The 27,038-nt window shown below is 36.4% G+C and overlaps 3 protein-coding genes across 4 annotated transcripts in view; 1 reads left to right on the forward strand and 2 right to left on the reverse strand.

Moving 5' to 3' along the window:
* Positions 1-27,038, reverse strand: part of TM9SF3 (transmembrane 9 superfamily protein member 3) — a 696,120-nt gene that overhangs the window by 430,504 nt on the left and 238,578 nt on the right. The gene's annotated exons all lie outside the window — the stretch shown is intronic.
* The window catches only part of LOC148955151 (uncharacterized), a 41,646-nt gene that overhangs the window by 4,066 nt on the left and 10,542 nt on the right, over positions 1-27,038 (reverse strand). Inside the window, exons 4-6 of one of the 2 annotated variants that reach the window (XM_089100595.1) lie at positions 20,980-21,073; positions 19,029-19,135; positions 11,617-11,680 (exon numbers count right to left, since the gene is read on the reverse strand). In XM_089100595.1, the coding sequence (XP_088956721.1) occupies positions 11,617-11,680; positions 19,029-19,135; positions 20,980-21,073 (265 nt within the window). Of the gene's footprint in view, positions 1-11,616; positions 11,681-11,720; positions 11,785-19,028; positions 19,136-20,979; positions 21,074-27,038 lie in introns of both variants that reach the window. The other variant, XM_089100599.1, reaches the window with a different exon arrangement.
* Positions 13,678-14,767, forward strand: LOC148955152 (uncharacterized). The gene has a single exon (XM_089104818.1). The coding sequence runs from the start codon at positions 13,778-13,780 to the stop codon at positions 14,765-14,767; it is 990 nt and encodes a 329-aa protein (XP_088960944.1). The 5' UTR covers positions 13,678-13,777.

The raw sequence follows: 27,038 nt of genomic DNA on the forward strand, positions 1-27,038 counted from the left end.
AGGAATTTACACACCATAAGTGTCTTAAAAAGTTAGAAAAAAAACACAAATCCATTTGTGTTGAAAGGACTTCCATATAAACTTCTGCAATTTTTGGCAGTAGTGGGTGCCAAATTAAAAAAGAAAAAATTGAAGAAGAAAAAAATTTAGGCAAACAATCATCAAAAATTAAGCTAAAACATATGGCACCAAAAAGTTTAAGAATGTTTGGCTATCCTTTGAAAGGATAGTTGGCTTTGGGAACCAACAAATTCTAAATTGTTTAAGTTTTTACGGACAAAAGCGTTGTCAAATTCTACGAGTCTGTTTTTCTTATCTTCCAAGTGTAAAACTACCACAAATCACCATTAACAAATAAATGAAATCCAAAACTAACAGAAATTACAATAGATAGCCTAGTCAAACTCAAAACGAGCAAAATGTAAAAGGAATATGGATGACAACACCCATGTCTTCTTTAGACCAGAAAATAATTTGCACTTTATTAAAAAAAAAAAAAAAAAAAAAATAATAAAAATAAAAATAAACGTGTATTGTCAGTTTAATATACATATTCTGATATCTATTCCTTATAGTCTTAATACTTCTATATTTGTTGAAGTAAAAAAAAAGTTAAAACATTTAAAATGTTATTTTGTTTTCAGTAAAGTGCAAATTACTTTCTGGTCTTGAAGAGGTGGGGGGATTGTCAGCCCTACTCATGCTAATTGTTGCATTTTGAGTTTGAATAGGTTATTTATTGTTATTTCTGTTGGTTTTGGGTTCAATTCATTTATTCATGGTGATTTGTGGTAGTTTTACGCTTGGAAAATTAATTGAATTTATTTCTACTCATTTTTGGCATAACGAGTCTAATTGGCACCGGCAAGGAGGGCAGGGGGGCTTTGGCCCCACCTAGAAATTTGGGACTATAAAGTAAATATAAAGAAACCAAAGCAGAATAGGGGAAAACCATGGAAAAAAATGTTTGTTGCCCCATTGTTGGCTGCCTGCCAATAGATTTTGACCCATAATAAGGGAAAATATAAATTCTAATTTGTGACTGAGTGACCCCTAACAACTTTTCCACAAAAAAAAATTTCTAAATGATTTGGTTGGAAGCAAAAAAAACAACAAATTCTTCATAGTAATGAATGGTAAGTAAATAACGATCCTTGTCAATAGCGAAAGTATAAGAGCCTAAGTACTTATATCATTCAGTCAAAGAATCAGCTTTTTATGGTGATCTTAAATATGTATTTGTTTATTAGTAATTAGTGCAGCAATTAGAACACAAGAAAGCTCGCATAATTATAAAAAACACAAGGAAAACAACTTAATAAGGGGCGATTTCGGTAAAAATATGCCGTAAACTTTTGATAGCATTGCAAGAGTACTCATGAGCTGATTTATGAAGCCACAGAAATAATCAGAAATGTTTCCCCTGGACGGAATGCTATATTTCTGTATTTTCACCCTGAACGGATACGTTTTTTGTGTTTTATTATCAATTTTTTTTTGTTTCTAGGAGTGATTTTATTTATCTATTTTTCACTTTGAAAAAAATTTAATTTTTTTTCAGTTAAGAAGTTTAAAGGTGTCAAATATACTGGCATTTGGCATTCAAAATTAAACTAAAAATACTGAATTACAAATTTTTATTTGATTTTCTTAATCTTAGTTTTGATGTTTTACTTTGAACAAACTACTTTAATAATTCGTTAATTCTTATAAACACTGAGTCTAAGAGAATTTGGTATTTTGGCGTTTATAACCAAGTTTAAAAGGCTTAATATTGTTAAAAAAAATATCTGTCCAATTCTTTGGTATTTGTCAAGAGAACTGAAAACTGGAAGTTTGCATCTTAGTTTTTGTAAGTAGGTTATTTCTTTCTGTATTTTTTGTAACTACTTACTTTTTATCCTTTAGAAAATTGTTTACCTCTAATCTTCATTAAATAAAGAAAATAAAACAAGGTTTTTTAACTGAAAGTAAGGAGCAACGTTAAAACTTAAAACGAAAAGAAATTATTAAATATATAAGGGCGGTTGCCTCCCTCCTCAACACCTCGCTCTTCAAGCTACAGGTTTTTGGCACTTAAAAAAAAGTTGCTTATTGTTCTAATTAAACGACTCTTGTGTTTGGAAATCGTTTTTAAAGAATTGGGACAAAATTTAAAATTTAGCGCAAAGAGTGAGAAGTTGAAGAGGGGGCATTCCCCTCATATGCGTAATAATTTCTGTTTGTTTTAAGTTTTAATGTTACTCCTTACTTTCAGTTGAAAAAACTTGTTAACACTGTACCTTGTCTTTACGTCCTTTTCCCCAACAAGCCTGAGGCCACCAACACTCGGGTCCTAGACGCGATCAGGATCATGAACCCCAACCTTTCCCCTAAATCAGTAATGGTAGACTTCGAAACTGCATCAGGTAACGCATTAAAGTTGATGTTTCCAGCAGCAGAAATAAAAGGCTGTTTTTTTTCACTTGTGTCAGAAATTATATAGAAAAGTTCCGGCACTTTGGCCCAAGGAACAATACAGACGTGACCCTGACTTTTCATTGCAGGTCTGGATGATACCATCTTTGGTATTTATTCATATTAACAATGTCCAGACAGTTTTTGAAGATCTCCAGGAAGAGCTTGGCAACAATTTTGTCGAATTGACGGACTACTTTGAAGACATATACATAGGTCGTGTAAGAAGCGGCCAAAGGGTCACCCCCCATTTCCTCATTGCCTTTGGAATGCACAAAATCGATGCACTAAAAGCCGTCACGGAACTAACAGATTGGTGGAAGGCTGGCACTTTCGGATTCAAGGTTCCATTAACTGCCACCATCCAAACTTGTGAAAGTTCTTGGAGATTCTCAAAGGGGAATAGGGCTTCACGAGTGCTTTTGGTACTCAGATTGAAGCTGGACTCCATTCAGGCCCTTCCAAGAAAATGCATGTGGACCTTAATCTTCGAATGTCAACCATATTATAGATTTATGACCCACATAGCCAGTTGCATTTTTTAAAAGCGACAGCATATAACATTAGTAGATAAATCTTTTATTTTGGTATAACACCCAATACTTAGGTTTTAGTTAGACTGTGTTTTAAATTATTAAAAAAAAAAAAACATACAAAGTAGACTAAATGAAATAAAATCCGTACTATTTTTCTCTCTATCCCCATCCCTACTTTCTCCTTCTCTCTATTTTACTTATTTGCATGGTTATTAAGAGCTTTTGAATTTGTATTTTGCAGGTGCTTTTCTATATGAAAATTCTATTTAATAGGCTTTTTAGTTTTCAAGTGGCTATATACCTAGAAAGAATTGTTTTCTGACTTCAAACTGTCCAAATACTGTACTCCCTGGAAAATACCCCCACCCCCGTGGAAAAGAAGGCTTCCTAACGTTGTGTATTTCATTTGTGTTTTATTTTTGTAATTTCCGTTGGTTGAAGGACTTTTGTTACTTGTATATTATGGGTTCAAATATTACGCCAAAGTCCCAATTTTGTTCAAATCACAAATCCCTGAATCACAAAGGCTGTTTATTTAGACTAGATAGCTCTTTTGAAAGTACTAAAAAAAAATTTGCGTAAATAGTAAGATATTGACTAGGGGGCGAACCCCCTTACATACATAATCATTTCTGTTCATATTAATTTTCATTGTTACTCCTTACTTTCAGTTGAAAAAACTTGATTTTTTTAGATTTAATTTCTGATTATTTTTTAAATAATGCTAGGAAAACTGGCACCCCCTTCTTAGAAATGTCCTTCCCCCAAGAAAACATCCTCCATGGAAAGATCCTCCCAAGTAACCCCCACTTCCGACCCCCCCACCAGAAAAAAATCCCTTCCTGAAAGCGTCTATATATTTCCCAAGAACCAATGCTACATGTAAAGGATGGACAAGGTTCATAACTTGCAGCCCTTCCCCCGGGAACTGCAGGGGATTAAGTCATCCTTGAAGACATGATTGGGTGACTTCGGGAAAAAAATTAGCGTGGGAGGGGGTCAAGTTGCCCTCCAATCTTTTGATCACTGATATCCGTTCAAATGAGCCCTCTCTCGATATTCTGGGACTACTGGATCGATACGACTACCCCTGTGAAAAAAAAAACAAAGAAACAAATAAACACGCACGCGTGGTGGTTCTTCTGGCAAAAATACAAAATTCCACATTTTTGTTGGTGGGAACTTGAAACATCTACAGTAGGGTTTTCTGTTGCGCTTAATCTTATGGTTTGATTTTCATTAAGATTCTATCACTTTTGGGGGGTAATTTCCCCTTTTTTCGAAAATAAGGCAATTTTTTCAGGCTCGTAACTTTTGATGGGTAAGACTAAACTTGACGAAACTTATATATTTGAAATCAGCATAAAGATCCGATTCTTTTGATGTATCTATTGGTATCAAAATTGCGTTTTTTAGAGTTTCGGTTACTGTTGAGACGGGTCGCTCCTTACTTACGTTAGTTACCCCGAACTGTTTGATCGCTGATCAAAGTTTGTTTATTTATGCCTTTCATTTATATTTTTTTTTTTTACTGTGTTCATGGCCGTATATTTGGCTTTAAAATACACTTATTTGTCTAACTATCTAATATGCAGAATAATTGTACCAAACACATTTTTCATGCAGACCCGCTATGCTTAACCCCCCCCCCCCTAATGTGCAAATCTATAGCGCAAATTTATTTCTAAAGAAACGAAGAAACTAAAAAAAAACCGGCGTGTTTTCGAATTTTACACAGCGTAAATTTGAGTGAGTGGCGCATAAAACACAAGTATCAAAATTCCTTCCCCCTACGGAAATTAAAAAAATAAAACTCAAATAGAATTCTCAAATTTGGAAAGCCTTATTTTCCACAGGGGGTATTTTCTGCGGGTTGTTTTTTTTCTGCGGGGTGGTATTTTACGCGGGTGGTATTTTCCGCGGGGGAGGGGGGTATTTTCCGGGGGGTATTTTCCGCGGAGGGGTATTTTCCGCGGGGTATTCGCGGGGGGTAAACGCCTAGAACCCTGTCAGGTAGTATTTGAGCTAGAGGTGACGATTTTTTCCCCCGATCATGCCCAGTCTCACTACCTTCATGTAGTTAATACGTATGGAAATGACACAAACACATCAAGACCATGGAGGACTTTTAGGGGCATATCGGCTTAGTTTAAAAAAAGGGTTAGATTCAGGCGCGATGACATTATTATAAAACATTTCAAAAACATACTGAGAAGGGTTGCAGAAAAGAAAAAGACATCTTTTTTTCTATCTGAATGGATTATCGCTCTTATCGTGATGGCATCATTTGAGCTTTACCAAGAACGGAATACTCTTTCAACCGTGTATGTTTTACCTAAATGTCTATAAAATCCATTAGCTAATAAAAAAAAGAATTAGCGTTACCCATACTAATAACCAAATCAGAAAGGGGGCTCCCCCAGCTCGTGAACTGCCTCCCACAAAATTTCAAGATTTTACCATCGTTACCATTACTATTATTTTTCGTCCTGACTTGAATACAAGACAATTCATCTCGATATTAACTGTCTTTTCGTCGCTGTGATTTTTCTCCTTATCAAGAATACACCCGGGGAACCTTAAAGATGCGGCAATCCGACTAGCGTTATGTTACGGGAAAGCCTTACGCAATAGTGGAAAGACAAACCCCGACTTTTTTGTTGGTGTTATTAGCGGCAATTAATTCGAATAGCTACAGATTTTATTTAGGATTTAGGTAAAATTTAAACAATTTTGGCAACAATGGTTGAACTTTATCAATTTGTAAAATCGAGCAAGGAGACATAATTGATTGAGAAAAAAATAAATAGCTTTTCCAATCAATAAAACCTGGTTCCAATGAGGAGATGGGAGGCCTTAAACCTTAATTGGGAATAAAAGCAAAGCACCTCTCAAATTACAGTACGTTAGTCACTAAGGCCTACGTACCAAACGTAGTGCCATGGGCGCATGCCCCCCCTCTAGAAATTTGGGACTCTAAAGTAATTATAAGGAAACCCGAAGAAAAAAAAAGCAGAATATAGAAAAAACATAGAAAAAATGTGTTTTGCCCCTTTGTTGACTGCCTGCCAATAGATTTTGACCCTATAATTAAAGTGTAGAAGCCTAACTATTGATAACATTCAATCAAAGAATCAGTTTTTATGGTGATCCTAAATATGTATTTGTTTGTTAGTAATTAGTGCAGTTATTAGTACACAGAAAAGTTCGTATAATTAAAGAGAACACAAGAAAAACAACTTAATAAGGGCTAATCTTGGTTAAATATATATATATATATATATATATATATATATATATATATATATATATATATATATATATATATATATATATATATATATATATATATATATATATATATATATATATATATATATATATATATATATATATATATATATATATATATATATATATATATATATATATATATATATATATATACCGTCAACTTTTGCTTGCTTTGTCATAGAACCCATAAGCTGATACATGAAGCCACTATAATCAGAAATGTTTCCCTGAACGGAATGCTGGGAATTTTTGTATTTTACCCCTGAACGGATACGTTTCTTGTGTTTTATTATCATTTATTTATATTTCCAGGAGTGATTGTATTTAGTTATCACTTTTGAAAAAGAGTTAATTGTTTACAGTTATAAAATAAAAAGATGTCAAATACTTTGGTTTTTTGAATTCAAAATTAAATTAAAAATATTGACTTAAAATATTTTATCTGATTTTCTTTATCTTAGTTTTAACGTTTTACTCTTAAAAAAATACATTGATAATGCTTTACTTTTTATAAACAATTAATTCTAAATGCATTAAAATTTTGGTGTTTGATAACCAAGTTCAAAACTGTCGATATTGTTAAAAAAATATCCGTCAAACGCTTCGGCATTGCTCAACAGAACTGAATGCTGGGAGTTTATATCTTAGTTTTTGTAAGTAGGCTATTGTTTTGTGTAATTTTTTTAAATTAATTACTTTTTCTAAATTTGTATACTTTTACTTTAATTGACATACTTTTTTCATTACCTTTAGAAAAATGTTTGTCTCTAAGCTTCATTAAATAAAAAAAAAAAGTTTTTCAACTGAAAGTAATGAACAACATTAAAACTTAAAACGAACAGAAACTATTGCGTAGGCCTATATGGGGGGGGGGGTGCCCCCTCCTCAATACCTCGCTCTTCACGCTACAGTTTTTCGGCACTTTATAAAAGCTACTTATTGTTCTAATTAAACTACCCTTGTGTTTCAGAAGTTATTTTTAAAGAATTAGGACAAAATTTAAACTTTAGCGTAAAGAACGAGGTGTTGAGGAGGGGGAAACCGCCTTTATATACTTAATAATTTTGTTCGTTTTAAGTTTTGATGTTGCTCCTTACTTTCAGTTGAAAAAACCTGTTGTTTTATTTAATTTGTGATCTTTTTTATTAAGCCAGTATACCTGTCTTTCCCTCCACGAAAAAATCTTCCTCCCAACAGAAATATCCTCTGGGCAATTCAATCCTGGCAAAAATTTACCCCGGACAAATACCCTTAAAAACTCCACGCCTAAAATTGAATCGGTAAAGAAAAAGCAAGACATAAAGAAATTTCGTACAGGAATTCTGGCAAATTCACCAAGTGTAAAACTTCCCCTGAAAAGTTCACTCCCTGGAAACTTCCCTCTCCATGCAAAATTCTCCCCGTGTAAAATTCTTCCTCTCCTCCCCACCCGAAAAATGTATGCATATTCCCAATAACAAATAAAACAAGGGCAAATTGTATAACTTAAAAAACCTAACCTTTCCCCAGGGGCTGTAGGGGTTATTTTATCTCTAAAGGCATAGTTATTGGGCCTTTAAACTATTCTGAAGAAAAATGCTTCTCAAAATTTTGATCGGACGATTTTGGAAAAAGGTGGCGTGGGAAGGGGCCTAGTTGCCCTCCAATTATTTTGGTCACTTAAAAAGGGCACTAGAACCTTTTATTTCCATTAGAATGAGCCATATCACGACGGCCTAGGCCCACTGGGCCGATACGATCACCCCTGGAGAAAAAAAAAAAAAAAAAAAAAAAAAGCATCCGTGATCTTTCTTCTGGCAAAAAATATAAAATTCCACATTTTTGCAGATACGAGGTTAAAACCTCTATAGCAGGATTCTTTGATACTCTATGATATTCTATGACTTCGAGGGGGTATTTTCCCCTTTTCTAGAAAATCAGACAAATTTTCCCAGGCTCGTAGCTTTTGATGGGTCAAACTAAACGCAATGAAACTTATATATTTGGAATCAGCATAATAAGCCAATTCTTTTGATATATCAATTAGTATCAAAATTCAGTTTTTTTAGAGTTTCGGTTACTATTGAGCCGGGTCACTCCGTACTTACAATTCATTCCCACGAACTCTTTGATTACCCATCAAAATTCAAACAGAGATCATTGAAATATTGAACGTTTTTCCTGCGTTACCAAAAGTGCGTATTCACCAACAGTTTCATGAAATGTAATTAAACAAATAGAAAAGGGTTTTCAACTAAAGTAAGGAGCAAGTTTAAAACATAAAACAAATATAAATTACTTTGTATATAAGGGGGACTCCCCCCTTCTCAACATTTTGCTCATTAGACAAAAATATTTTTGGTGCTGTTAAAAATCTGATCATTCCAATTACAAATTATCTTTTAAAAGTTGGAAAAACGCCACACTTCACATTAAAGAGTAAGGAGCTAAGGAGGAGACAGCCCGCTTCATATAAAGAGTAATCTTTTCAAATAGGTTCCAAATCTATTTTTTGCTTTCAGTTGAAAAGCTCTTTTTTTATTTAATTTCAGATTGTTTTCCGAATCATACCCAGACCTAATCAATATATAATTTGAGGTACCTGTCCCTTAAATCCCTGGTTAATTGCTTTCAAAATGTGTAAATCAATAACTGTACGTGATTAGTACCGTCTTGCGTTTCAATTTACAATTTCAGTTTTGGATAAAATTTGAATATACTTAAAAAATTGGCGATGAATACTAATTTTGGTAAGAAGTCCCTGTTAACATCACTACAAAAGAATTTTGGTTGGAAGAAAAGGAGTATTATTGTTTGTATGGATGGAAATTCCGTGAGACTTTTGATCTTCTACATAACTGAAGCCATCACAGACCTCTGCAATATGATTTTCTTATCGATAAATACATTACATAGATTTGTTTAAATACATTAAAGTAGTTCATATAAATAGAAAAAGAAAATAACACTATTTAAAATTGCTCAAAACTAAGTTCCTTGCAGTATTTGCCACCCCAAATAAATTTCCTGCCAGAGCTGATGGTGACCTGCCTTGCCTTTTCCACCTCTGTGCTGGTAAAAAGGGGAATGTTAAGATTTTTGCTGCATAGAGCCCCCTTACCTCTTTCAACACTTATCTGAAGCCTCGTGAAGAGTAGGCAGTTTGTCCATTCAAATGTACTTTTTTAGGAATCTACCCTACCCTCACCTAAACAATGACTCACCCCCCCCCCTCACTATAGCTCATTCACAATTATAGATCGCCAAACGCAGCCGAATTTCATTAGAAATAAAGCGAATCAACTTGGCTGAAACCAGTACTGCCACTGTGTGGCATTACTTCTCACACAATTGGAAAGTCTAAAATATAGTTATTCATACTTTTAAATCCATTAGCTTCTCAGAATTTTAAATTGATTGTAAATTCATCCTCTTTGTGATAAAGTCGTAGTTTTGTGCCCTAAAATAGCAAGAAAACAAGACTTTCCCCTGGTCAAATCTGTATGGTCACCTAAAGAAGAGCTTTAAATTTACCTTTGAATAAGCTCCCTCCCAATTACCTTGGACCTTCGCTTTGATACAATCATCCCTGGGAAAAAAACCAAATAAACATATATCGACGATGTTTCGTCTGAAGGAAAACAAAATGCGAAATTCCACATTTTGAATATTGGACCTTGAAACCTCTACGATAGGGTTCTCCTGATATGATGTATCTAACAAAGAGATTTCCAAGAAGATCGCTTGCTTTTTTTGGGGGGGAGGGTCCCTTTTTCAAAAATCCATCAAATTTTCTCAGATTTTTGGTTTTGGGTGGGTAACAATAAACTGAAAGAATTTTAAATATTGAAAAGCTGCATGAAAAGCCAATACTGCTAGTCTAGTAATTGCCATGAGAGTTCCATTTTTAGTTTAGGTGAATATTCGTCCAATTCACTTTTTACTTCCCGTTTTTTTATCACAAGCTATTTGATAAGATTCTCTTGTGACGAAAATGTTTTTAAACCTGTTCATTTTATTTAGTTGAATAGGACAATAGAAAGAGAGTTAATTTGACAGCTGCACAGTAAGTTTAAATTTTGTTTTTCTTTCGCTATTCTATTTTTCTTTCAAAATCTGAATATATCATTTAAGGGATTTAAGTTCGAGAAGAAGAATTGTCCTGTTATGAAAGAGGTACATTTTACATGGCCGTTATAAAATCAAAAACGTGGTATCTATGCAGGCAGGATGATTTTTGAGTATCTCTTCTCCTTCTGTAAACTATTCTAAGGCGTAGGAAATTGCATAACGACAAGCCTTCATCTGTTATAATCTACGAAAGCAATCTTTCTGTAATTTAGATTTGAGTTAGGTTTTCTTTTAAGATTAAATGCATAATAATTAGACATACTATTGATTAAACAAATTGATCCCTTTGCCAGGAATTCTTGCGGTTTAAAATTTGTTGTATTTTGTTTCATTTTGCAGGCAATTTCATTGCTCTTTTTATTTGAGTTTTTTCCTAAATATATTTAAAAATAAACTTATTCCTACGAAAAAAAATCCTGAAATATATTCCCTGCCACCCAACCACCATTGATATTTTGGCGCTTGCCCCCCTCCCCCCCCCCAGGGAAATTTTCTGCCGGCGCCCTTGCGTAGTGCACCAACAGTTTTTTTTTTGGAATACAAGTAACATATCACATTATAAATTAATCAATGGAACTCGTGAAAATAAATAATTACTAATTCTTCCAATTAGCAGGTGAAACAAATTTCAAAGAAAAGAAATTGATGGTCTAAGCGAGCATAAATAAAATAGTGACTCACCACTGGTCTAGACTGCTTCAACCAAAAGGAAAACATTTTTTTGTAGGCTACGCCAGGTTACATCCAAAACTACATGCCAGGGGAGATTTACTGGTCAAAACTGCATATTATGTTTAAAACTACGGACAAATGCTGATAAGGCATTGGTTAAAATAAGACCTTTTTTAAAGTTGAACCCCTCCACACTCCCCGGACCTGTCCCGGGAACTCGTTTTAAAATAAGACTTGGAAAACACGTTGCTTAAAAAACAGTTTCTAAAGAAAAATAAACATTGTATTACTAAAGGTGATCAGTCTTTGTACTATGTTTACTCAGTCCTTATATAATGAAAACTAATACCACCAGAAAAGCTATCTTTTAAGTAAAGTGTGGCCCAGGTTTGAAGTAGCCTCACCACACTAAAATGCGATTTCTACTCTTCTACCTAAGTCATTTCTGGCAAACTAAATTTTCGAACTCTTTCTAATTTTAGCTAAGGACATAAACCTTTAATCAAAGAAAAAACTGACGAAAAATTATAATATGTCAATTTTTTACCTGTTCATACACGATTTGTGTAAGCCCTCCTCGTTTTTGGAGCTCAGTAACAATCACACCGGGACTAAAAAATAGGAACATTAGTTTATTACACACTAGCTTACCTTTGCATATTGTTCTTGGTCCAAACCAGCTCTCCGGTGCACGTCAGTGATTATCACACCAGGACTGAAAAGGAACTATTCTGGAAAAGGAATTATAAAAAGGAAAAGGAATTATTTTTTGGGTTTCTTCTATTTTGGTGATTACAGAGCCATCACTTATTAAAAATAGTATTTGACGATTTTCATCACAAGTTGATCAACTCTATTTAAAGTCTCAATCCCATCCTAATATTTATATCTTAACTTGTTTTTTAGTTTTTAGAATTTTCTAGCTGGAAAATTCCAGGGCTAAATGTTACAAAACTCAAAATATTGCCGTTTTCTCCAACCCTTAACCTATGAGCAGAAATTGACAGGACGAGTATGCAGAACTATTATTTTTAAGTGTCTAAAGCTACCAATGTCTCTAAAACAACAAATTTTTTAGTCACGATCGAACACTTCAGCCTGTATCTTAGAATCCAAACACACAGTTTAAAATATTTTTGTGTCAGCACAATGGAAAAACTCTTATCTTTTTGTAATGACCGATTAAAAGTTTTGCCGCGATACCCTAATCCAAAACTCGCCCAATTTAAAAAATACCGAATTCATGACTAATGTAATTCTTCCAAATACATCAGAGGAATCCCAGCAATTCTTGGGGTAATTTCTAACAAAAATATTGCTGGCACTTTTTCTTTTTTATCACACAGCCCGTCTAGAACTACAAATCTATTCAACACAATCATTAAGTCTTAAATCAGGGAAAAGAGGAAAAGTCAGGAAAAAAAAAATAAACAAAACACTTAGGAAAAAATTGAAACGGGCTAGTTGGAAATTTAGCGTTACTACATACAATAGTCTTGAACCACGGAAACGGTTAGACGTTCCATATTTATTTAGGATCATTTTGTCAAACAATATCAGAGACGGAAAATGAAAAAGACAATTCACATATTGAAAAAATTACAATTAACAATTGACAGAAAAAACACAAAAAAAATATGGCCAAAAAGGGCATCATTAGCTTTTTTGCCTCTCTCCACTTGTGTCACTCACAACGGTCAGGGCAGCTCGGGCCTTTTTGTCGTCCCACACTTGTTGCCAAGACGCCATATTCCAGTATTTTAGCTTATGTTTTTCAGATTTATATAGATTATGAACCATTCTCATGGTTCCAAAATTATTCTACAAGATTTTCCATGTTTCTACCTGGATTAGTTTAGCTTATTTTAAGGATACGCACAAACACACGTACACGCACACAAAAACAATTACACACGAAAGAAAAATGTGGCTGAATATCAAGGGCTGGGCAAGAATGTCCTAAAATATTTTGTATGTTACCCGACTCCTTCTTAGCTTATATGCTTAGTCTTCACGAGCTAATGTATAAATACAGTTTAAAGGGCGACTCCCAAAGTACTAGCATCGCCAGAAGTAATTTCCATTCGAGCCAATACTTTCTCTATCTTATTTCATTGTCTTGGTGACCCCCATTTTTAATAAGCAGAATGGTACATTTTCTTAAGTGTAGCCTAGACCAGTGTTTACATGGACCAGAAAATCTCTCCTGACTAGTACTACTCCTGATATCCCTAATCATGATCAGCATAAAAGTTGTAAATAGGTACTGTAAAATATCTCTGATTTTAATTAGATAGTACTATTGGTTAAATGCGAATAATTTCACAATTGCTGAAAATCTGAGCTTAATCATTTTTAGATTGAGGCACTAACCTGACTTTGGTTTTTTCAATGGGTTTTAATGTTTTTCTTTTAGTTTTTTTTTTCTCTGACTTTCAATAGGGGAGGGCAAAGGGAAATACAGCTGGGAAACAAATACACTTTGGTTAATCAACTACGATTTCAAACTGTCTCATAATAGACCAACTAATAAAACTGTACAGTATTGCTTCATCTATATTCTAGAAGACGACCTCTACATAAGTTCATGAAAAAAAAATGGGAATACTTTTGCTGGCTTCAGACACCAAGCAGGTTGACCTAAACCCGTTTATTGATATTCTTTATGACGCCATTGGGACACAATTTATTTAAACAGGGAACTTATTATGACGTCATTTATGTATACCTGGGATGACGTCATCAGAGATATAAACAAAAAGTTACAACAGGAGGAGGATCATTTTAAATTTAACAAAGCTAAAGTACAAATGTCAGAAAAGCCGAGCATATCTCGAGTCTCAAGTGGGAGAACGGAGAAAAGGAAAAATATAAAAATCAAAGGTTTTACTCCTGCAAACGAAAATGTTTTGAAAACTTCAGAGAAAGAATGTTATCGTAGATGGAATACAGAAGATATCAAAAAGCTTACGAATTTTTTTGAAGAGCATGGATGGACAGGGGTCAATGACTACGATTTATTGAAGAGAAAGCTGCCAGGTAAGGACACAAACTCTATTAGAACCTTTCTTGCCACAATTACATCAACTTCTAGGCATGTGTCAAATACAAATGTGCTGAAATGGGACAAAGAAGAGAACAAAACTTATGTTGAAATGTGGTTAGAAAAACTTCTTTTGAAAGGAACTGAAGCTGATAAAGCAAATACATTGCCACAAGCACTTGATTTTATAGCAAAATTTGAGAACCATTCATTGCCTGAGAAGAGTGGAGGAGTAGATTTTGCAAACATTTACTCCTATTTGGGAGACTTGTCCACTGGAATTGTACCAAAAAAACTCAACAGAGAATCAGCAAAACTTATTTTACAAATATACCAGGATATAGTGGGCAAAGCTGAAAGGATTAAATGCCAAATGCAAAGTGACATTGAAAATATTTCAAAAGTGAGAACATGGGATTGCAACAGTTATCCAAGGATGAGTCCTGTACCACTCCCTCCCTCAGAAGAAGAAATTCAGGAGGTAGAATCCCTTGCCAAGGAAACTCAAGAACATCTGATGCAGAAATTCCTATCTGAAGCTGCTTTGAATCCATTCGGGCTTGAGCCAGAAATTCTCATGAAGCCATTTTTACTCTTGAACGGCCAAGCAGAATTAAATAAAGGAACCATGACTAATTCTTCTACTAATTTTTAATAGCTTATGGCTGCCTTGTGTCCAAGTACATGAACTACCGAATATTAACAAATGTTATTTCGATAAGAACATAAAAATTATTTTTCCAATTTTGAGGTTATTGGTCAAGTTTTATTGATTTTTTTGGCAGGAATAAAATCTTATAGCAAATCATGCTTTGCGTTACTATGTTTAATGTAGCAAGTATCCAGGAATCAATTCTTCTTCCTTTTTTGCTAAGAATCTATAGTTTATTACACCACCATGGAACAGTTTACTTACAAACTTTTTCGTATGCTTGAAAACTTTACGCAAGAACATCCCTCAAAAATAATTCCAAACCTCTCTTAACACGTGGAAGTCTTAACCATAATAACAAAATTTCGGGCCGTCCTTGGCTTAGTTAAGAAAGCCCCATTTCCTCAATCCATATAGATTATGCTCATACGGATTATGAACCATTCTCATGGTTCTGAAATTATTCTACAAGATTTTTCATGTTTCTAGCTCGATTCGTTTAGATTATTTTAAGGATACGCACAAACACACGTACATGCACACAAAAACAATTACACACGAAAGAAAAAATGGGGCTGAATATCAAGAGCTAGGCAAGAATGTCCTAAAATATTTCCTTTGCTATCTGACTCCTTATTAGCTTATATGCTTAGTCTTTACAAGCTAATGTATAAATACAGTTTAAAGGCCGACTCCCGAAGTACTAGCAGCTCCAGAAGTAATCTATATTCTAGCCAATAGTTTCTCTATCTTATTTCATTGTTATGGTAACCACCATTTTTAATAAGCAGAATGGTACGTTTTCTTAAGTGTAGCCTAGACCAGTGTTTTCATGGCCCCGAAATTCTCCGTCCCTAATTATAATCAGCATAAAAGTTATAAATAGGTACTGTAAAATATTTTTGATTTTAATTACACAGTAATATTGGTTAAATGCGAATAATTTCACAATTGCTGAAACGCTGAACTTAATCATTTTTAGATTGAGGCACTAACCTGACTTTTAGTTTTTTCAATGGATTTTAATGGGGTTTTTTTTCAATGTTTTTTTTTCTGTGACTTTCAATATGGGGAGGGCTAAGGGAAATGCAGCAAGGAAACGAATTCTAACTCTTGAAACTTTTAAACCTTTGGTTAATCAACTACTATTTCAAACTGGATCATAGTAGACCAACTAATAAAACTGTAAATTATAAAACTATATTGTAACTATACTGTATGTACAGGCTTGTATTCTTCTTCCCTTAGCCTATAGACACTAAAAATCAGCTTGTAAATACATAGGCTAAGGTTAAACTAGGCTTAGCCTAGGATATCCGAATAAATTTTTCTTGGAGGTAGGCTAGCCTAGACTCAATGCTGTGTTTTCGCTAACTAGTACCCGAGGTCTGGTATTGATGAGGACTAATTCCCCCCCCCAGACTTGGGTCAGGAGGGACTTGGATCCTGTGGAAGCAGTTGCCCCCAGGCCCCATATCAAATTACGTCCCTGGGTGTTAAGCCCTACTCATGTTAATTTCTGCTCGATTTGAACGAGAACTTTTTTGCTTGGTTGAAGAACTTTTCAACCCGTATCAGAGCATCAAAGCCGTTTGGCATTTACACTTTTCTGACAAAATATACACTCAAAAATGAAGAGTTCTAATATCGCTTGTAATAGAGGTTTCAAGCGAGGAAATTCTAGTATATTCTAGAAGACGACCTGTACCGTTTCTTTGTGAAACGCCTTCCACAAAGTCCCCTTTGTCTAGTGCCGTCCTTGGCTTAGTTAAGAAAGCTCCATTTCCTCAATCCATCAATGGAGTTAGGATGATATATTGATTTAGTTTCGAGGTATTATACTTTTTACTGAATTGACCCTCAGCAACACAGTTTTTAGAATTATCCAGTAAGTTTATCGCAGATCATTTTTGGTCTTCATTCTCGGTACGAACAAAAAGCTCCTCCCACTTATTTCTGCATTAGCGGGTTAGTCTGTTTCCGTCAATCAATGAGAAATGGTTACAAAGTGCATTATTCGTAATAGCAGGTTTCCACTTGTTTCGTGTCCAAGAGAAATCTGACTTGTCTACCCGTGAAAAGATCTAATGCCGCTTATTTTTATATCTGCAAAAACGTTCTCTGGAGCACTCGCACCTTGGTCCGGGTTTTTATAATGGGTGAGATAAGGTATGATCATACTGCTAATTCTATAAACTGTGCTCAGCAATTACAATATATCTATATCAAGCTTTGAACTTGTTTTAATATAAAATAAAAATGACCAGAATCATCACAAGGCACGTGCACAAGATTTGAGCCTGGAGAGGGCGTGCATTTAAAAGTGAGACACAACTTCATAAAATGGGAATTATACGAAAAATAATAGATATTGCAGGCAAAATTACAGAAAATCAACATTTTTGGGAGGCCGCAAGCCTGATATTTTCCTTCATATGTGCCTGATTGGTGATTAATAAGTAAGCTTTTTTTAGTTTATAGACTAGCCAAAGAAGAGAATAGAGAAAGCAATTATAAAGAAAACCTAGAGTTTGAAAAATACCTTCCTTTGTATCTTAGTAGTTGTTTTTTTTAATGAAAAAATACCCTTATCCCCCCCGTATATTTTAGTGAATTGACAGGTTTTATTGAAAGAACCTCATACTTATTATCTTTTTTAATGATTGAACTATTACATTTTGTTGACTAGAGAAAAAACTAAAATGAATGTCAATACAAAAAAATCTAGAAAAATTACACAAAACCTCGGCAACATCGATTTTTAGTGCTTTGAATTTGCTTGTAAACCGTCCCCTAATTACTTTGATTTAAAAAGAACAATAAACAAATTATTTAGAAAATACGATATATCAATAGGAAAAACGTAAAATCGCGAATGAAATATGAACTTATAAAAAATATTAACAAACAAGCGACAATACCTCATGTAAATTCAGCCTGTCCCCGTGAGGGCTAAATTTGAAGTCACTTTAATAACAAGTCGTTTAAACAAATTACGTCAATGAACCATATGGAATTATCAGTTACGAGAGGAATTATCTCGTATATCTATTCTAGGCAGTTACCCAGTGATAGGATTCGGTGGGGGGGGGGGGGAACTAACAAAAATATGTGAATTATACTGAAAATATAAGAAATTACCCATTAAAGACCGGGAGGAAGCCCATGACTCCTCTCAAGTGTCTTGATTTGGGAATTAGGTATTACTTGAAGTTTGTCAAGTTTTTCAAGAAGTCAACACTGTTTCTAGGGAATAGCTTATTATAACTACGGCGTCAAGAAAAGCTTCTTTGATTGCTCCAGGGTTTTTTTTCATCTTCGTGCATGTTATGTAAAACAATATGAAAATTGTGTGTATGTTACAGAAAAGGTTACAAAGTCTTTTACAGACTACTGCAGTAAAAAATAAAAACAAAAGAAAAAATCTTTCATTTTTGTGTAAGTTTTGATGGGGTGCAAAGGAAACTTACTTTTTTCAGTAAAAAAAAAGTAATAAAATATAGTAAGAAAAAACTAGTGTACTGGGGACTAGGTTCTCTTCATTAGATGGTGAGACATTACTAGTTAGCACATGAATTCAATTTTTACGAAATACCTATAATTCCTAGCCAGTTGAAATTGCTCAGTATACCTTAAAAAGAAAAAAGGAAGTAGACGCTAAAACAAGGGCTTCGACTTTAGATCGAACGTTAGGTTGTCACCTTTAAGATTGAAGAGGAGCTGGTTTCACAGAGGAGCTGCTGCTCTGTGAAGTGACTAAAAGTTTCAATCTTTCCATCATTTGATTTTATATTCTTCGCTCAAAAACAATATTTTGAACCGATATATTGCAAAACGCATACTCCAGCTTTGGAATCAAAGTTTAGAATATAGTTCTGATTTAAATGACAAATTGTACCCAATTACATATGGACACTTCCACCAGCTGGCCTCCTATCTTATCAAAAATTGAGGAAGAAGCTGTTTCTTGCATATTTTTGTAGGGTTTTTTTTACGGTTCCTTTAGCAGTATAGTAAATATTAGAATACGTAGCAAGATATTAAAGCAATCAAAATGATCATCACAAAAATATCGCCTACCATCCAGCGTCATTTTTCAGCACTAAATCGGCGCAACAGCAAATTCTAGGAGGATAGCCTCTCACTAGCTAGGAGTATAGCTTGTGGAAGGGTTGATATATTGAATTTGCTTTTTTGTAGGTCAAAACAATCTAAAATAGCACAACTGAAATTTCTATGGCTTCGGAAGTGAAGCAGTACTTACTTTACACTGTTCACTCGCACTTTATCCTGGGCCAGCTCCAGAGCAACACATCGAGTAAACTGGTCAAGAGAAGCTTTTGATATATTATAAGCCAGCACACCAGGGAACTAAAATGAAGGTAGAAAGAAAATATGTAAAATAACTATTATAAGAGGCGGGTGGGGGGGGGAGGGTTCTCAAAGAGGAAACTAAGATAGCTTTAGATCCAAGTCTTTCGATAGACCAGTATCTCTTAAATGGAAAGAGTTTGAATTTTGAGTTTTTTTCATGTTTTTTTGCGTCATATTTCATGTATGGCAAGCGAAAAGTCAGCTGTTTCAAGAATTTTAGGATAGATAGGTTTAATCCTCCAAATAAATAAAATTTAGGAACCCTAAATTTTGTTCCGTACATTTTGTTCCGTACATTTTGAACTAAAAAATCCAATATTCATTTGTCACTGTTGGTAATTCCCCTCGGTTTACGCTTCGAGGTAAGGCCTTCTTTTATTCTCGGATTAGACAATTAATTGATAAAGCTAGGGGAAGTTTATACGGTATCTCATATGACTGAAACTAGCCACATTACCAAACTCCACTACACCTAGAAGAAAAAATTCTACTATCTAACTTACAAACACAAAGAAGCGATTTACAACAATTAAACATCCTGATAGAGTTGTCTCTACGTAATTTAAAATGTTTTTATGAATATCAAGGTGAATTATTCCCTGATATTTGATCTGTTAGGTTCGCAACAGCAGCAGAGAGGCCACGCCAGAACAGGAAATCATAGGAAACTAAGTAATTGAAATGCATAGAGGCTTACTAGATGAATAGACCTGTGAGGCCTAGAGAAATCACAGGTCTATTCTTCTAGACATATTTATAAGACATAACAGAAGGCAAACAGAAGAAAGATAACCGAATTTTTAATTGTGCTTTTTTAAAAATATATTTAAAATATGATGATATGATTTTCATTAAGATTCTATGACTTTTAAGGGGTGGTTCCCCCTGTTCTCGAAAATCAGGCAAATTTTCTCAAGCTCTTATTCTTTAATTGGTAAGATTAACGTAAAATTGGTAAGATTAAATTGGTAAGGTAACGTTCATTTTGTATGGAATGCATATTTGTTGAGAGAGGAATGCAGCGAAGTAGTATGGTCTACTTAGATAACTTTCCGATAGTTTTCACCGATTGGCCGTCTCATATTTTCAATCGATAGTATATTTGCCTTATTTCGGCCAGTATTGATGTTTCGCAGCAAACATGACATAACAGATGAGATAAAGAATTTAAATTTTTACAACATCATTTTTGCACTATGGTTAGATGGTAGTATTTCTTTTTTTTTCAAAATGCCAATGGAATAAATGGAATTCTACGATCTAGCTATTTTAAATTATAATTTAAAAATTATCGATAATCTAGATCCTAGATGGTCTAGATATTATCGATATTCTATATTTTTCTATATGTAAACAACGTATTAAGCATTTAAGAGCCCAGTCAGCTATTATTTTATGAAGAGAAGGCATGCTCAAAGGCACAGATAAATAGACAACTATATGGAGGGAGTGGGAATCACCTACAAATACCAGATTGCATTTCTACTATACAAGAACGAAACATCCTTAAACCAATTGTTATTGAGGAGTTTTTGGTTACGAGCTATTATGGTATTGCAACAGTTTTTTTTTCTATTTCGCTGAGGACGGCTATTGGTTTGATAGTCAACAAATTTTAATATACTGGTTTACCTCTAACTGTCTTCAAAAAGTTCTTAATCATCACAAATAATCTGTTCTCGTAGAATATGGGAAAAGTTATGATATTTTGGAGGAGAAGACGCAGAGGGTAGCTAGAATCTGGACCAAAACTTCTGCATGAAAAGTTCTGAAAAACGTTATTTTTTTTCTATAAGCTACTCCTAGGCCTATCCTAATAAATATAAGAAGACATAACGTACTGAACGGATTCCATTAACGCTTGAAACGTTAACAACTGATCCTTGACTTTTAACAAGATATGGAACTGCTAGCATAGTTAATTGATAGATGGACCTGAAAAGGATCTAATGAATAAAATATATAATAATCATAATAATAGAATAACAACAATAATGTTTCTCAAAAATTGTTAATCCCACCTTGATTTTTCTTCTCACCAGATGCTTTTCCCACCTCTGTATCCTTTCCACTATGTTGATCTTGTTGTGACTTCTTTGCACAAATAACGGATCCGAATTTAGCGCTTGGCGAAAGGGCATTAAAGATATGCCTAAACAGGGATTCCAAGCCCGTATTCATAAGTGCACACATGTCCAGTGCCCATGAGGAACATGGACAGGAGTTTATAAGATTTATCTGGAGAACACAATGCCGATACATTATAGCTACAATAATCATGCCTACTCCCCCCCCCCATTTTTCTGACGGGCTTCGAACCAATTTCAAGGTAAATTCCCAGTCTTCCATCCCCTCTTGTATGCAGATATACTTATAATTTTTTTTTTTTTTATTCCTATATTCACGGTGACAGATACTTAAAGGTATCTGATATTCCACTATTCTTTTACCTCGTATCTAAATCTCGAGGTTTTAAATGTCTGCTGAACCTTCTTTTGAAGGAGTCAACAGAGAGATTTGCAATAATAATATCCCCAGGAAGATCTTCCCAGATAGAAATGCAACACCTGATGCAGCCCTTCTTAAAATACTCTGCTCTTGGCGTGTATTCCTTTAGATGATTGGACAGAGCTGTGTGCCTTCGCATCTGCTTTGTCGTTTGGACAAAGGGGGGACAATGCGGGAGAGCTCGTCCGAGGGAGGCGAATTCATGCACTTGTAGAAAACAGCCATCGCCACTACATCAAACCTTTCATTTAGAGACTGGAGCGAGTCATGTCTAGAGGCACAGCCATCCCTGTTTGTCATATTCTGGATCTTCTGGAGTGGTTCCAACAGCGTTTTTGGGGCACCAGCATATAGCGGGCATCCATATTCAGCTGTGGGTCTGATGCAGGACTTGTAAAGTGGGATAATCGAGCTGAATGGAAGAATGTTTTCGCAGTGAAGAGTCACTCGAAGCTTTCTTGCGCAAGAGGCTATCACCCGATCAAGATTATTCCAAGAGAGGTCGGTGGAAAAATGAATCCCCAGTAGACGAAGCTCGTCGACTCTCTTTCTAGTTTCATTTTTGAAAATGAAACTGGGTTGTTCACACGGCACCTTTGATCAGGTAATAAGAAGCTCCTTTGTTTCTGATGCATTAAAGTTGATCATCCATGTATCAGACCCCTTTTCGATTTTATAAAGATCCATGTGTAGGGAAACGGAAGCTTGTGTTGGGTCTTCGTGTTTTGGGACGGCTGAGTGTGTCATGGTATCGTCGGCAAAGTGATGCAGAGGGCTTGCAAGGTTGTCTCTTATTTCATTTATTTAGATAAGGAAGGGTGTAGGTCCCAAGACACTGCCCTGGGAACTCCTGCTTTCACTGAATATTCGCAGGAAATAAACCCGTCGAGGACAATCCGCAGTGAACGATCTGAAAAAAGCTCTCAATCACTCTTAACAGACATTCACAAACACCGTACGCATGGAGTTTCTTTAGTAGGCCACGAAGCCATACTCTGTCGAAAGCTTTGGCAATGTCAAATGACAATAGCCTAATGTGATACCCCAATTCCAGAAGTTCCATGCAGAACTTACAGATCAGCAGAGCTCGGAAATGCAGATCACAGGCTTGTGTGTGCTGATGTCCAGCTTCGCCTCCATGCACAGCGATCGGAAAGAAAACCAGTAGCAGCGGATATTGGGAAACTAAAGGAGCCATATACTCGCCAGAAGTATAGTGTTGAGATATCAAATCGCTCTGAGCTCCTGGGCACACTCAACAACAGCGAAGACGCCTGGAAGTATTTTAAATCACAGACCAGCGAAGCAGCACAGCTGGTGCTTGGCAAGCGGAGTTTCCCGAAGAAATCGTGGCTAACTGACGAAACACTGCAGGTCATAGAGCAAAGGCGGAGGGCAATACTTCTTGGGGACATGGCCACCTATCGAAGGCTCAATGGAGTGCGGAACAGACTTATTCACCGAGACCGAACTCAGTTTGTTGCAAGGAAAGCCGATGAAATCGAACTAGCAGCAAAAAAGAAAGACATGGGTAGCCTGTTCAAGCACCTCCGCAATTTACAGAAAATAAAACACCAGCATTGGGACCCGTCCTATCCAGGGATGGGACACTTCTCTCTGATGAGGGTTCTTGTCTCGAGCGGTGGAAGGACCACTTCTGCTCACTCTTGAACAACACTAGCCCGTCTATGCCTCCTACTGATAATCCCAGCCAACCTGGCAGTCCAAGATCCGAAACAGATGCTCCTCCAGACGAGCCTTTCAGCCCATCAGAAATTGGAAATGCAGTAAAAAGGCTCAAGAACAATAAAGCTGCCGGTGTCTGTGGCCTGAGTGCGGAGCTGCTAATATATGCAGGTCCTGTTATGCCCCTGTTTCTCCACACCCTGTTCTCTACAATCTGGAAAACCGAGATAATTCCCGAAGATTGGCGGAAGGATGTCATTATCCCTTAAGGGAAGAGAAATGGTTTTAGAAGCAACTGCTCGAACTACCGTGAAAAAGCCCCACTGTCTGTCCCAGGAAAAATTTTCTCAATGGTCCTATTAGATCAATGTCGAAATATCATTTGTAAAGTCCAGTAACCGGAGCAAGCTGGTTTCATGTCGGACCGTTTAATCATCGAGCAGATTTTTACGATCCGACAAATCATAGAAAAAACCACGGATTTCCGACAAAAAGCTTTTTTTACCTTCGTTGACTTATGTGCTGCGTTCGACTCAGTGGACCGAAAAGCTCTTTGGCGGATTCTAGAATCGACAGGACTCCCTGAGAAATACTGCAGACTCTTCAAAGCTCTACGCCATGGGACGGAGAGCTGTGTTCAAGTGAACGGCCGCCGCAGCCCGTTCTTCCAAATCACGACAGGAGTACGCCAAGGATGTGCAGTTGCCCCAGAGCTCTTCAATGTCATCATAGACTACGTTATGACAAGGACTACTTCACGTCTCAGCTTTGGACTCAAGTTTGGAGATCGTGTCATTACAGATGCTGATTTTGCCGATGACTTGGCCATTCTGGCGGACTCCATGGAGCAGTTGCTGGAAGCGCTTCGAATCCTACGAGTAGAGGCTGCAAAAGTAGGACTGCAGATAAACTGGACTAAAACGAAAATCATGGCCATTGACCCATCCTCTCCTGCTGCCAATCCTTCAGTTAGCCTGGACAGCACCACTAGCATCGAAGTTGTCCAAAGGTTCACCTACCTGGGCTCCATAATTTCTTCAGATGGCTCACTTCCTTCTGAACTACAAGCGAGAATATCCAAAGCGTCTTCTGCCATGGGCAGACTGAACCGTCACCTCTGGCGAAAACCAAACATCAGTCGCACTACGAAGCTGCGGATTTTCAACGCCCTCGTTGGCTCTGTGATGCTCTATGCGGCTGAGACGTGGCAAGCTTCAGCCGCAACCCTCAAGGCAATTGATTTCTTTCAGTCAAAGAGCATGAGGAGACTCGAAGGTCTACAATGGTTCGACTTTGTCAGCAATGAGAAGCTGCTGCAGCTCACCAAGCAGTCTCGGTTTTCGACCCAAGCAGCCGAGCGAACACTACGATGGTTCGGATACCTGCTTAGAATACCTCCGCACATACATGCGAAAACGATCCATGACTTCGACCCTGTCAAAGCCGGTTGGAAGCGACCTTGCGGCCGACCGAAGAAACGATGGTCTGACAGCCTGTCTGAGTTCCTGGCGATGGCAAATATCAGGTTGAGCGATGTGCAAACGCTTGTCATGGACCGAAGTGGATGGAGGAGGCAGACGTCACTCTCTACGCCGAGCAGCGCCCTGCAGGAGACATAAGTCAAGTAAAGTAAATCAATTCCAGAAGTTCGATCCACTTCTGATACTGGGATCCTAGGCAGTCTAATATTTAGCGTTTCCTCCGGAATCCATATTGGTGATCGCTTAGAAGGTCGTTTGTATCCGGGAACTGTTGAAATGTTTTATTGTAGACGCTCTCATAGACTTTACCAACGCAGGAGAGGAGGCTAATAGGCCTACAGGAGCCCACACTCGTTGGATCGCAATCTGGCTGTAGGGAAGGTACAACATGGGCCGATTTCCATGTTTGTGGGAAGGTTCCGGAACGAAAGCATATTCGGAAAAGCAATGATAATGGTCCAGCTAGTTCGACGCTGCAGGATTTGAGAACAACATCTGGTATGTTGTCAGGACCGTTGGCTTTGATCACAACAAGATGCTGCAAAATGGTGAAATTCAAGCAATCTATATGTACTGCGCTTTACGATGAAATTCGAGCAATCTACATACATTACGCTTCATGATAACCCTATAGAATTGACATTACTATATTCCCACGATGCAGCCTTTCTGCCTCACAGTTCTCATATTTTTCCGTGACTAGTTTTGCTCTAGTCTCTACCCTTCAACACACACTGTATATGCCAAAATTTGCCAAATACCATCCGGAAAAAGCTCGCGACAGTCCTATTACATCAGTTTCCAATCGTTTCCCCCATATTCTACTTTTTCTTCTTCTAATTTATGTCGGTGGATAGTTCTCCAGATAATTTGTGGCTCCAAATGACTCTTAACTATCCTTATAATTTATTTACGAGTAAAATGCCAGCAATTGACGACAAGACTGGTCTCCTGATGACAATTTTCATACCGCTAGGCGACTAAACACTTACCGCATGATTTACAATTAGTCAACCATTTACCTTCGTCTCCTCCCTAGAATTGGCTTCACTAAACTTCGATTTAAATGAAATAATTAATTTGTTTTTTGTAATATTCTCCCTCGGGAGACCATTCGAAATGAAGGTGTGGCGTCATACAAAGTTGTTCTTCAAGTACTCAGTGCAGGTTGTCTCCTTCTGTATGTAATCTGACCGTACCATGTTATGGGCGTTTACCGTGTTGACTTGGTAAAAGGAAATACAGGTAGACATATCCATTCGGAGGGAGAGTGCTGGATGTGCTTTCAGAAGAAATATATTATCGTCACATCAAATATCACACTGAGATTCCTCATCAGTACTAAAACTCTCCTTGAATTTTTATGTTGTACTACCTGAAGTGATTCCAATTGGGTCTTAGAGATCCCAGTAAAAAGCAACCATCCATATTTGACAAACGCCTAACGGGTTACTTGGACAGAGGAATAATCAAGCCGAATTGTATTAATTGCTTAGAACGTCGAACCGCACCCAGTTTTCTCGCAGAGGCGGATCAAGTTCGATTCAGAAGTCCGTCTCAAGAGAGGTCCGAGAAGATATAAATTCCCAAAAAAAGAAGTTTGTCCACTCTCCTGATAGCTCAATCCTTAAATGCGAAGTCAGCATCTCAACACCAAACCTTCAATTCCAGTGATTAGTAGCTCCATATTCTTCGATACATTGTAGCTGATCACAGAGGTATCAGACCCGTTTTAACCTCCGGGGATTCAATTGTAGGAACAGGGAAGCTTGTAAAGGGTTGTCATGTTTATTGCCAGTAGCATGGACCAACGCATTATAATCAAAGTTTTGTATAGGATTAATGAGACTGTCCCCTATGTCGTTGATATACACGAGGAAAAGTGTCGGTCCCAGGATACTACCCTGGGGAACCCCCAATTTTACTAAATACTCATTGGAAGTAAACCCACCGAAGGCTACGAGGGGAGTACGATTTTTTAGAAAGCTTCCAAGAACTTCAAACAGATGACCACAAATTCCATATGCTTTGAATTCCAACCTAATCATATCTGAAGTATAAAAGCCAATTTTGTGAGTTAAAATGTAACACAAACAAGATATTCAAATTATAAGTCAACCATAGATTGGATAGGACTTGGGTATTGATCTATTTAATTATCTGAAAACCCTTCAAACAGAGAAGGAAAATCACGGAGCATAAACAAAGAATATAATAAATGAAAA

Source organism: Artemia sp. Qi Xiang Cuo, chromosome 2 (assembly GCF_049724085.1).
Source record: "Artemia sp. Qi Xiang Cuo chromosome 2, ASM4972408v1, whole genome shotgun sequence".
NCBI classification, from domain to species: Eukaryota; Metazoa; Arthropoda; class Branchiopoda; order Anostraca; family Artemiidae; genus Artemia; species Artemia sp. Qi Xiang Cuo.

Excerpts from the sequence above, each read along its gene's own strand:
- LOC148955152 (XM_089104818.1), top strand. The coding sequence starts at position 13,778 with ATGACGTCATTTATGTATACCTGGGATGACGTCATCAGAGATATAAAC.